At 45.6% G+C, this 12,143-nt stretch overlaps 1 protein-coding gene across 3 annotated transcripts in view; it reads left to right on the plus strand.

The window, feature by feature from the left end:
• Positions 1-1,030: 1,030 nt before the first annotated feature.
• The window catches only part of DNAAF9 (dynein axonemal assembly factor 9), a 75,354-nt gene continuing 64,241 nt past the window's right edge, over positions 1,031-12,143 (plus strand). The window contains exons 1-2 of one of the 3 annotated variants that reach the window (XM_064448830.1): positions 1,096-1,217; positions 11,915-11,994. In XM_064448830.1, the coding sequence (XP_064304900.1) occupies positions 1,132-1,217; positions 11,915-11,994 (166 nt within the window). In that variant the 5' untranslated portion in view covers positions 1,096-1,131. Of the gene's footprint in view, positions 1,218-11,914; positions 11,995-12,067; positions 12,139-12,143 lie in introns of those variants that run through there. The other 2 variants (XM_064448831.1, XM_064448829.1) reach the window with 2 other exon arrangements.

Genomic DNA, 12,143 nt, shown 5'->3' on the forward strand with positions numbered 1-12,143 from the left:
CTGATGTAAACTGAATAAAAGGTGTCCGTGAGGGCGGTTGTGCTGGTACCAGGGCATGGCCAGCACAGACTGGGGCGATATGCTGGCGGGGAAGGGGGATCTCCTGGGGACTGTTACAATGGGAGATAGTGGGGGTGCTGGTGACTCGCCCCAGAGGGGTGCCTGAACAGGGCTGCCGCTGTTTTGGGGCACAGCGGTGTGGGAAATGGTATTTCGGGATGGGGGGGTGCAATGCTGGGGGGGCGGGGGGCAGGGCGGGGCACAGCCATGTGCTGTAGGGCATTTGGGGGGGCAATGCTTTGGGGGAGGCCAGGGCACACCGTCCTGTGGGGTTTCGTGGGGCTCCGTGTCACAGCGTCGCGTGGGGGTCCGTGGGGGTCCGTGTCACAGCAGGGCTCGGGGGGGTCCGTGTCACAGCGGGGATCGGGGGGTCCGTGTCACAGCGGGGGTCCGTGGGGGTCCGTGTCACAGCAGGGCTCGGGGGGTCCGTGTCACAGCGGGGATCAGGGGGGTCCGTGTCACAGCGGGGGTCTGTGGGGGGTCCGTGTCACAGCGGGGCTCGGGGGGTCCGTGTCACAGCGGGGCTCGGGGGGTCCGTGTCACAGCGGGGGTCTGTGGGGGGTCAGTGTCACAGCGGGGGTCTGTGGGGGTCAGTGTCACAGCGGGCTCCGGGGGTCCGTGTCACACCGTCCCACGGGGCTCCGGGGGTTCGGACGAGCCCAACCATAGCGGGGGGAGGGGGCCGGGGGGGGGGCTGGACGCGCCCATGAGCGGCGCGGGGGGGGGGGGCGTGTAGAATGAGGGCTGCTCCGGGGGGTGTGTGCGCGGGGGGCAGGAGTTGGACGAGCCCATGCCTCGCGGAGGGGGGAACAACCCCTACCCCCCGCTGATTTTTCGCCCAGCTGTTGCCGGGCCGGTAGAAACCTTTCCGTCCCCGCTCTGTGTGGGAGGAGGAGGAGGTCGGGCTGAATCCTGCCCGTCCGGGAAGGTGGCAAGCGCGGGCGGCGGCGCGGCGCTTCCCCGGCACCCCCCCCCCGCGGCGGGGATGGCGGTGGTGCGCGCGGCGCGGGGCGGGGCGCAGCGGCCGCAGTGCTGCCGCCTCCCAGCCGCCGCCGCCGCATCGCCGTCGCCATGGCGCTGTGCGGCCGCTCCGCGCTCCTCCTGCCGGCCCCGCGCCCCTCGCCGCGCCGCCCCCGGGCCGCCGAGGCCTTCGTCAGGTAACGGGGGGCGGAGGGGAGCCGCCGGGGGAGGGCGTTGAGGGGGCGGGAGGCGGCGGGGGGGAGCAGCGAGGAGCTGACAGGGAGGGGCCGGGCTTTGGGCTGCGCTGAGGGGGCTGGTGGGGTGGGGCCGGGCGTTGGGGAGCACTGAGGGGCCGGGGGCGTGAAGGAGGCATTGATGGGGTGGCGTGGAGCGGGGCTGGGGTGCTGGGGGCGCCGAGGGGGGTGATGCAGGGGTTTTGGGGGAGCTGATGGGGGTGTTGAGAGGTTTGGTGGGGGAGCAGATGAGGTGTTTAAAGATCTGTGGGCGCTGAAGGTGGTGGTTGGGAAGAAAACGGGATGTTAAAGGCGATGGGGTGGGCGGTTAAGGGCTTTGGGGGTGCTGAGGTGAGCTAGAATAGAGGGGTTGGGTTGTTAAGGAGACGTTTTGTGGAGCGCGGGGAGCATTAATGAGTTTTGGGGTGTTGCAGGGGGATTTGGAGCCATTAAGGAGGCTGGGGTGGTTGTGGGGGGGCTGGGGCATTTCATTAGGAGCAGCGTTCGAGGGGCTGGGGCTATGGGTGGGAGAGATGGGGCGTCACGGGGGGCGGCTCACTTTGCAGGTGGCTACTGGGAGAGGAGCGCTGATGGCCCTGGCAGCATGGCAGGCGGGGGCCTGGCTTCACCTGCGGGGTGCAGGGACTGGTGAATCCTGAATCCCACTGGAGGAGCGGGTGTGGGAGGCTGTGATGGGCTGGGGGACAGAGAGGTTTGGGGACCTTGGAGAGGGGCTGGTCTGGAGAGACTGGGCTTGGGGTGGTGTTACAGCAGGGAGCTGGGTCTGGTTTGGGAGGGGATGAGTGTGGGGCTGCCTTCGAAGTAGGGGAAAAGGGCTTGGGAAAGGTAGAAAAGCTGAATTAGGGATAGGAGACACTTGGGAGGGGTTGAGGGATTATGGAGAGAAAGGAGATTGTATATTTGTGTGGGCAGCTTGTGGAGAATTGCTTGAGGGCATGAAGGCAATAACGTTTCTCTAAGCTTCAGAAATATGGAGGATAGAGCTTGACAAGAGATGGGGCGTGGGGGCATGTTAGATGATAGCGGTGGCTCTATGGGAGCTCAGGTATTGTTAGGTTGCTAGAGCTCTATTTCCTTTTAAAGACTTAAGGTTCACGTGTGTGTGTGTGTGTGTATTAAGCTACAGTGTATTACCCGAAGTGTCTGAATATCACAAAGAACAACCCAGGAGCTGAAGTGCTTGGTGCTTTCAATAATTATAGCACAATACATGGAAGTATTCACCAGCGTCAAGTCAGATAATAACTGGGATGTGGCATGTAAATCACAGAATTGCATGTAAATCGCAAACAAACAGTTGGCTGAGCTACCTGGGTATTAAAGTCGTATATGTTTGCCTTAGCTTTTACAGTTTTTAAAACAAAAAGGTCTTGATTTTTTGTTCAAGGAGGGAAGACAAGTGTTTTTGCTTTTCAGACAATATGCCTGTGAAATGAGACATGCTGCACTGTGAGAGAGAAATGGAGGTCGTTCTGTTTGCTTGAAATACATGAACATGGCTGTTCTGTAACGGTTATGTTCCCTCTATGCCTGCAGTTAGAAACTGAATCATCCATAAGAGGGAAGGAAAAATGACCTTTTCAAATATTTTTTTTCACTAAATCAGTCTTACTTGTTTAGAAAGAGCTTTGTATTTGTTTATAGCTGGAAAGTATCTAAAAATCCACGAGCAGTAACAAAATAGCAAGATGGTAACAAAAAAACCCTGCCAAGCTGAAAGAGAAAATGGTTTCCACTCAAACCCTTCTCTTTATGACTAATTTTGTAATCTGAGATCCTGTTTTAGAGTTGTCATGAGAACATTCAGACTCTCTGTGAACATCTGCAAGCTTTTGAGCTCCACTGGGAGATCCAGACAACATCTATAATTTGGCATGTTTGTAGGAGGCATGTCATCTGTTAATTTTTTTTTCCCTCTTCAGCATTAGTTCTTGTACAGTGTTTTTTTTCCTTTTTTTTTCAGGCCAGATGGAGGCAGGGAGGCCAGTGTTTGCAATAAATTTCCCAAGCAGTCCGCAGATACCAGGCAGTTAATAAAAATAACTTAAAACAAAACAATGCGTTACCCTCCCTCCTCCCCCCGCCCCCAAGGCCGAAACAGGAATGGAAAAATTCTTAAGACTATATAAAGAATAGAGAAACGGCCAGAGATAATTCTTGGAGTTCTTCCACATACTTCAGAGTTTTGGTCTGCCGTATGGTGTGTTGGGAGCTGGCGTTTGCCACTGCGACCCTAGGCTTTGTTACACCAAAAGGAAGGAAAGAATGGTTTTGTAAATAAAAAAATCCCTTAACTAAGAGATGAGTATTGCCCAAAAAGGGTATGCCTTTTTAGAAGATGATGTCATGCTTCATGGGTCTGTGTTCAGTGGGGAACGAGTGTTTTCCTTAAGAATACATCCATTTCTGAACAAAATGTCTATTAAATGCTTTGGTTAAATATCAACATCTAAAGTCAATGTAAACCTGTGCTATTTGGTAGAGCTTTGGACACACCCAATTTTGTATTGCCTTTATGTAAAATAGAGTAGGCAAATACTCCTTAGTAATTACCCATGGCTGTAACATAATATAGATTAGTTCTTGCTCTGTGTCTATGCATGGAAAAGCAAAATGAGTGCTTGGGTTAATTTTTATGTTGTTTCTGCCTATATGCCTAATATTATCATCTTCTGAACTATTCTGCTTTTAATCACATAGCAGTTAAGTATGTGGTGTTCTTCCTACAGCTTCAGAGGAGCAGTCAGTGGGGTGTTTGGGACTGTGGTGGTGCTGGGATGAAAAAGTTGTGGTTTCCCAACCAGTTTTAGCAGGGGACGTATCTGTGTTGAAAGATTTAACAGTTTGTATCCATGTGTTCCTTATGTAATTATGCAGAGGTTCAGGATTTTGTAACAGCACAGTTTCACTGAAATTTTTTTCAGGAATGCGCTGTATTTTAACTCTGCAAAGAGAGCGCTAATTTAACTTGCTGAAGTACTGGAGGAAAAAAAAAGGGAAAAAAAATGCCATTCCTAGAATATGGATGGTTTTCTACCATGTTGGGGAAGTAAGATGGCTTAGGGTCTGTCGAGTGGTAGGCTGCGGCCAAAGTTGAGGGACGTGGGACTGTGTGGTTGATAGGAATAGGAAGGTAGAAGTGCTTGGGAAGGAAAAGTTGCCACGGGAAGGAGCAGAGCTATTGTGTTGCTTCAGCTGCCGGGGGAGCTTCGGCTGAAGTTACGCCTTTGCGATCGTTCAGCTTGAACTGATGGCCGAGCATCTGGCTTCATGCTTTGCAGCTGCATCGCTGCAGTGGTTGTGGTCCAGCACTGGGCTCTGAGAGTAAATGTCGTCTTAAGGCGTTCTAGTTTAACTTCTGATTTCTGCTGAAGCGGTAGATGCTTGCCTTGTCTTTCTCATCAGAGATTGCCTGACGGCAGAATAATTACACTGCACCTACTAGTCTTTCCTCCTCCTTCAAATATTTTCATTTTCTCAGATGATAACATTTTTTGGGGGGAGTAGTTGGCGTCCTCGATAACACGTTGCGGTTTAGGAAAGTGAAAATACAGAGCTGATGTTCGTAAATCAGCCCGTTAAACGGGGACTGCGTCAAGGCTGCAGCTCGAACTGGCATGGACATGTGTGTAGGTGGTGGGCAACCATCATCTTATTGCACCCATGGAAGAACTTAGCTTCGTTTCCAGCCCATTACGCAATGTTGAGGTCCTATCAGTGAGTTACTCACAGTAGACAAGTATGCTGAAGGGCTGCACGCTCCAGCGTGGTTGCAGAAGGTGCCAGCGTGGATGCTGGTGTGTGTTCTTAATAAATAATGCTACTGTTCAGATGTGCTGCACAAGCCTGTGGTTTGCAAATGGCATCAGGTAGTTCCAAACGTTTAGTCATGAGAGATTCTTGCTTGTTCTGCAATTCAGAGATCTCAAAGTACATAGGAACAGACTATTACTGTCCATTTAAAGTCAAGGAGCAAGGAATTTGGTCCTGTAAAATGCATAGTGGAAATGTTTTCCTTTTTGTCCAGTTTTAGTATTTGCTACTTACTGTAGCTAAACATGCTAAGTGTTTTTAAGGTTGCAAGATCACCTGTTTACAGTCAAGATTCCTATGTTTATTGTAGAGAAATTTTGTAAATAGCTGGAAAATTGTCATGTTTAATACCTCATTGATGTAACCATTAGCGTGGGTGAATGCCATTGTCTTTTGCGAGTGCCAACCAGTAACCCAGAGTTATTTTGGTGAGCCAAGAAAAAAAATAAAACTGAGGAAAGCATGTTGTTGTTCAAGCTAGATAGTAAATTTCAAATAAACTGCTTTTGAAATCAATGAAATTCTGAGAGTCTTTAACTCGGTTTGACTTCTGCTTCCTGTTTTCACAGATAGGTTAAGATGGGAATAATGTCAGACTGGGAAACCCAGGGAAATCTGTACTCTAATATAAGCACACAGTAATAATGTTTCTGGTAGAAATTGTGAGGTCAACAAAAGGCCCATGGAAAATGAACTAGTTTTTTGGGGGATAGAGTGGAAACAGATGGTAGCAGCAGCAAGTTAATAAGAAGTGAGATCTGGAAAAAAACACTTTTTTTTTTAATCAAGTATTTAATGTTAAAACCAGTGTTTGTCTTAGACAGTGTGAATCTATTCAAGCCATTCCCTGAAGATGAACCTTGTTAATGTCAGGATTTGCACAAGCATGCCACGGGTGTCTCAGATTTTTCCCCTTGTTTGCTCCTCTCTATCAAAGCTTTACCACGTGTGGGTTTTTAAGACTGCCTAGCCTTTGTGGGGGAGGAGTGTAACATCTGCCAATATGAAGCAAAACATACTCAACACAGTGAAATCACATCCTTTGTCAGCTGAATTGCACGTTAACCACAGCTGCAGCCATCCCAGACGGATGGTAAGCCAGCCTGTGGGAATCAATCGGGAATCAATCGGGGATCAATGCTAATATCGTTGCTGTGTTAGTACTGCTGGATTACAAGTCAAGCACAGGAAGCTTGCGCGCAGAATAAATTCAGCAAGCAACAAGGGGTGCAGAAAAAAGTAACAGGCTGTGGAAGCATAAAATGAAAATTAAATACTGTGTGGCATTATTTAAAAAAATATGTTCATTCTTTTTGATTGAGAAAGGCATGGTTGTTAATATTCTCTTTATTTGCCAACATACATGGCTTGCAGCGCCGTGTCTGTTACTAAGTTGTGACAGGCTAGACTGTTGTAAAGCAAGGCACTTTGCATAATTAGTAGAAAGACATGTGAACAGATGAGCACTAATTCTTGGAAGTTAATGGTTGTCAATTATCTTCCCCCTTTTTTTGGATCTAGGCCAAGATTAGCAGAATATCAAGTACCTCAATGTATAGTTTCTTAATTGGCCCAAGCACACTTTATTATTGCCAGATGCCGCCCTAAACTGTGGCTTTGTCTCCTGACCCGCCTTCATCAGCAGTCAGATCAGCTTGCTGATGTTTGAAAGTGTTGGGTTTTTTTTAATTCCTGGGCTAGTCTGTTTGGATCTGTAAGCTGGTCTGCCTCAACGCATGGCTTCAAGATTGCTAGTGCAGATACAAAGGCAGTGAGGAGGGCGAGAACATCCCTTGTGGTACCGTGGGCTCTTATACGGGCTTAAGTTGATGTAGAAGTCACATCTTCTGTTCAAACATGCATGCTGGAAAAATTCTCGCTTCGTCTACTTCAACTTGGACACCTTCAAGAGTCGCCTGGACAGGGTGCTGGGCCGTCGTGTCTAGACTGCGCTCTTCCTAGAAAGGTTGGGCTAGATGATCCCTGAGGTCCCTTCCAACCTGGGATTCTGTGATTCTGTGAACTTCTTATCCACTTCTGAGGCAGCCTAGTTGTCTGTGGCTGTCTCGTTGGGTAAGTAGGTTGCAGCTTGTGTCTTGTCCAAGTCTCACTGATGCCCAGGAGTTTGGGCGTCCTTAGAAGGGCTTCATGTAACTGTGTTTCTGAACACACCTAATGCTGATTTTTCAGCAGAAAGCTACTGTAAAATTTAGGTGTGGTTACGTATGTGGGTGGATCCAGAGCCACATCTTCCAGGAAAGCGTCCTGAAGCCCAGAGGGTTACGCTGCTGTGCGGAGGTCATTCTTCGTTGTTTCTGTTTGAAATTGCGTTACTGTGGTAAAGTGAAAAGGAGTATAAGAAGTCAGTATCCTTGCTAGGGTGCCTGCTTTGGAGGCGGGAAGAGTCATGGAACTTTGTTCCCAGGACAGTTTCTTTGTTTTTGTCAGATGACTGTTTTAATGTGAAATGCAAGAAAATGCCATTTTTTTTCCTCTGACTTTATACACAGTTTAGCCTGTATTGTTTAAAAGCATGTAGTAAGAATTCTAATTATCCTCTTCCCTATTTCTGAATAACGTCTTTCTTCAGACACAGAAGTCTTCTGTTTTTAATGTCAGCCTTTGAATGTAATGATTTATACACACTTGAAATGACATTGAAAATATTTCTGTGAAGAAGCTTCTTCAAAGATTTCTTTCACAGAAACCACTTCTTTAAATGAGGCAAGGAGAAATATTCTGCTGAAGGCTGTTTAATATTAAGATTGAAATAAACATCTTTATGGTCATGCATCTCATTGTGAAATAACGAACATGCATTTTGCTTTTGCCTTTTACATCAGGACTGTCTCCTCAGGGAGATGTAGCACTGATATTTGGCTTTAATTGGCAGAAATTTCTGAGCAGCTTAATCTGAGAATTTAATGTATTTTTAGTGTAAAGATATGTGAAGGATACTGAAAGTAACTATAGGGGAGTAAAATTCCTAACCTTAAATCAAAACTTAAAGAAATACCCAACCCAGAACAAACATGTCAGTACTTTCCTCCCCCAATTCCTCTTCCCCTTTCCCCCCACCGCAGTTTACTTGAACAGATCGGAAAATACTTCCACAGAGCTCAAGACGACAAGAACATTGTGTATTTTGCTCTGCGCTGGTTGCCCAGGCTCATAACACTACTTTTTCTTTTAAATGATAAACGTATTTGATCAGGTCTGCCTTTTGTTGAAGGTGTTAATGTGAAGCTAAAATTTAAAGATCTTAGGAATAACTTACCTCGTATCATGTAATAATGTTTTTTAATAAATGGGAGTATCTTTCCCCACGAGTCTTTTACAAGGAGTTTCCGTACTTGTTCTTTGTCAAATTGAGTTCTAACCGTTCCTTTCTTGTAAAAGCGATCAGTATAGGGAGGGACAATGATAGCAAAGTCAAGGTATGCACTCGTGCTGTGTTTATAATGCTTTATAAGAGGTTTTAAAAATATTTTACAATCCAGAAAAACCTGTCTTTGGTTGGAGAATTACTTCAATTTGCCTTGAGAGTAAAAGCTGAACATGAGTAGCAGAGGGATTTTTTGCATCTTGTTTCTGGGAGGAACTGAGTGAAAATCTACCTCTTGTGCCTTCAGATTGGAAGCACTCATAATATTTTTTTCTGATGACAGTTTCTTTTCTCACTCTGAGCGGAAGCAGGAAGATACATCCTCTGATATGGTCAATGTTTTAATAAAAGTCAGTCTGGAAGCTGCTTCTTGTGTCACCACAGAGGTCCTTGGGCACAGTTTCTCACAGGCCTTTCAGTCTGTCCTTCAGATAGTCTTGAAGTTGCTTCCATTTTCCTGTGTTTTACAGGGGCTCTAGCAATTCTACTTGCCTGCAGGTGGTCCTTAAGTAGCTGTAGGCTCATTTGTGTACTAACAAATGAAATAAGTCAAATATGTTTGTACCCACAGTGAAGAGTCTAGCAATTTCTTCTACTCTTGATCTTGTGACATGGGAAGTATAAAAATGAGAGCACTGCATAGCTTGCCATAGTGGATCATCTCTCACCCTGCTAGTCTGGGGTCCCGTTTAATGATGGGACGAAAATCTTCCAGAATAAGATACAAAAGCTGAAGTTTGGATATCTGTGAGGTTCACTTTTGGGTTAGGTTTTAAAGAAATAATAATCAGAAGTTGCTAAAATGTGCAGTGTAAAGTTCAATGCTTTTTTTTTCACAGACTTCACTAGCATCACCTACACAGGCAACAACATCAGATAGTACCTGATTAGGTGCCTTTTTGCTGTCAGCAGTGGCTTTAATTTCTGTTTCTGAATCTAAGACTGGATCAAAACATCTATTCATACATACAGTGGACTGTGGGTACAGCACAGCGTATAATACGAATTGGGGAGTTCCAGGCAAAAAGAATAATTGAGGGATTCAGAACTCAAAAGGGCAACCTAAAAGCAGGGAAAAAATAAAACAGGCGTGGTTTGCACTGATTTTGTACTTACTATGAAAGTGCCTTCAGATGTTGGCTGTCCTTTACTGTGGATGTTTGAATTGTGCGTAGGCTAGCTATAATATAAACCTTTTGTGTTCATTCTGTCCTTCAGAGAAAGTAGAGCATGATAATTGTAGCATTACTGAAAAGATATATTTGCTTTTTACTTGGCTTAAGTAACTATGAAAATAGGAATACTTGACCTTTCTTTCTTGTTTCTTTGAGCTGATCTTAAATTTAGCTCTGTGCTTTTCTGGAAGAGACGCTTGTTTCCTAGAGCTGAACAGCTCATAGTTACACAAACAAGATGATAAACAAGAAAACACATTCAGTAATATCAGCAGGGAAATTTCTTGCCTTCTGTCTGTATTAAAACAAGCTCAGAAAGTGTTGTCTGGAAGCACAAATTGTGTTGCTCTGTCTGGCTATTGTAGCTGAGATTTTTGCCTGGCTTAAAAATGTGTATTGGACAACTAAATTAAACTTTATATAATAAACAATTCAGTTTGATTATGAAAATCTTGGCAAGACTTGGTATTGTTTCATTTCTTTTTAATGTAGGTTATAAAAGATTATACTTTAGGCTTATAATTTTCTCTAACTGTTCATTTTAGGAAAATTTCATGGGTTTAATACAGAAGTCGTGAGAGAGGTAACGTGCCTCTTATGAAAATGATCTAGATATTTCTTTGAGCTGTGGCTTACTTTCTGACTGGAAACCCACTAGTGTAAGTTCAGTTTGTTAAATTGTCTTGCAAAAAAAAAAAAAATCTGTCTTAAAAAGTGGCGCTCTTCTGGAGTTGTGCTTTTGCCACGTTAAATGAGAGTATTGGTTCTATATTTTTCCCTTATGGACTAAATGAAATTGTGGAGTGTAAGGCCAGATGCAGGGAAGAACTGTAACACCTGAAGCTTAAATAATAAGAGAAAATCCCCTGGTCAGGAGCTGTCTGTCTCGCAGAACTCACTAAAATTGCCTTATCTTTTCTGTCTGAAAGTTCTGCCTTTCTGCTCATGCATGTGCTTGCAAGAATGACAAGGTGACCCATTCGAGTCTGCATGATATGGGTAAGCAAAAGCGTCCCTGGGCCACTGCAGGTAGCATGACACTGATGCTTTATTAACCGAGGACATGGACGAGACGCTGCAGGTTTGTGAGTGGAGGCAGAGTTCTCTGTGCTTCCCCTCCTCCTCCTCTACACGAATGTCATGCTTTTCACTTTGATCTTGTAACAGGTCTGGGGTGTGTTCGTATTATGTAGTTACATAGGGTGGAAGCGGTCTGATGGTGCTGGAGGTGCTGAAATTCATCTTTTGCAGGCTCTTCTCGGAGCGTAGGAGCTACTGTGGTCCCTTCCCATGTCAACTTTCTACCTGGGCATCACCTGCCCCACAGTGCTTTGCTCCTTCTCTGGTAGAGAAAGGATTGTTGCTGGCTTGGTGAGAGGAAACTTGGAACAGAAATTTTTGCTAGAAGTTAAGAGATTGACAGGGCACTTGGTTAGAAGGGATGGTTACGGGTTCTGGTCTTCTGTAAGGGCTCTGTACTTCATCTTGTAGTGGACAAAAGTAAATAATCTGGGGATGGTTTGGTATGAGGTCTAAATGTATTTCAAACAAAAGATACCCAAGTTTAAGTGTGTCTGATACCGTAAGTCGGCAAATATAAGAACCCTCTAAAACTCAATTTGTAGTTTATAAAGCAGGTGTTCTTCAGTGTGGCGCTGGGCGCACAGGGGATCGCTCCACCTAGCGTGTGCAGAGTTGCGCTACTACAGAGGTTATATGCAACCAAAATATACATATTCATTAGATTTCTAGGAAATAATTACCATATTCATACTATTCTTGAAACTCATTAATGTACGCAAATGTTCCTAACGCCTGCACATTCATGTTCATTGGTGGTCTTCCAGGGTCCTCTGGTGGTCGTTGATAGTCTTCCTCACCGTGTCTGCTGGTTGAACTCAGTCTCTGGGCATGCTCAGTTCATTTTTGGATTGGTCACACAATTCTTACTTATACTAAACTAGTTTATTCTTGTACATTTCCCTAATTTACTGTATTCAAGGATACAGTGCCTCCAGACTCCCTTCTATCTAATCACATATAGCAAGTTCTAAGACTATCTTATTTGTGACGTATTCCAAGTATTTCAAAACTTAGCTATGTTGCTCCAATTAGAGGAGGCCGTATGCTCTTCTGAAGCTGGTGTCGGGTATCGTGCCCTCTTAGTTCATATGATAAAGAAAGAAAGGGTAGATCAACTCTTCAGCCTAGCAAATTTGAGCACTTAAAAACACTGACCTTAAGGATGAATTCTCTTTCTTTTGCAGCTGCAGCCGCCTTCGAAACATTCAGAGTATCCTGACACAGAGCAGCAAATCTCAACCTGATGGAATCCTTTGCATTTTAGGTTAGTTGTACTTCCCCCCCACCCCCACCCCCCTTTGTGCTCACCGTACTGATGAAAACACTGTGAGTTTCAGAAAGATGAAGGTCAGCTCCTCCATCCTCCCTGAGTCCCAGCCCTGTTGCTCAGCGAGAGGACAGCTGACTGGTACA

This window comes from Phalacrocorax carbo, chromosome 4 (assembly GCF_963921805.1).
Source record: "Phalacrocorax carbo chromosome 4, bPhaCar2.1, whole genome shotgun sequence".
In the NCBI taxonomy this organism is placed as follows: Eukaryota; Metazoa; Chordata; class Aves; order Suliformes; family Phalacrocoracidae; genus Phalacrocorax; species Phalacrocorax carbo.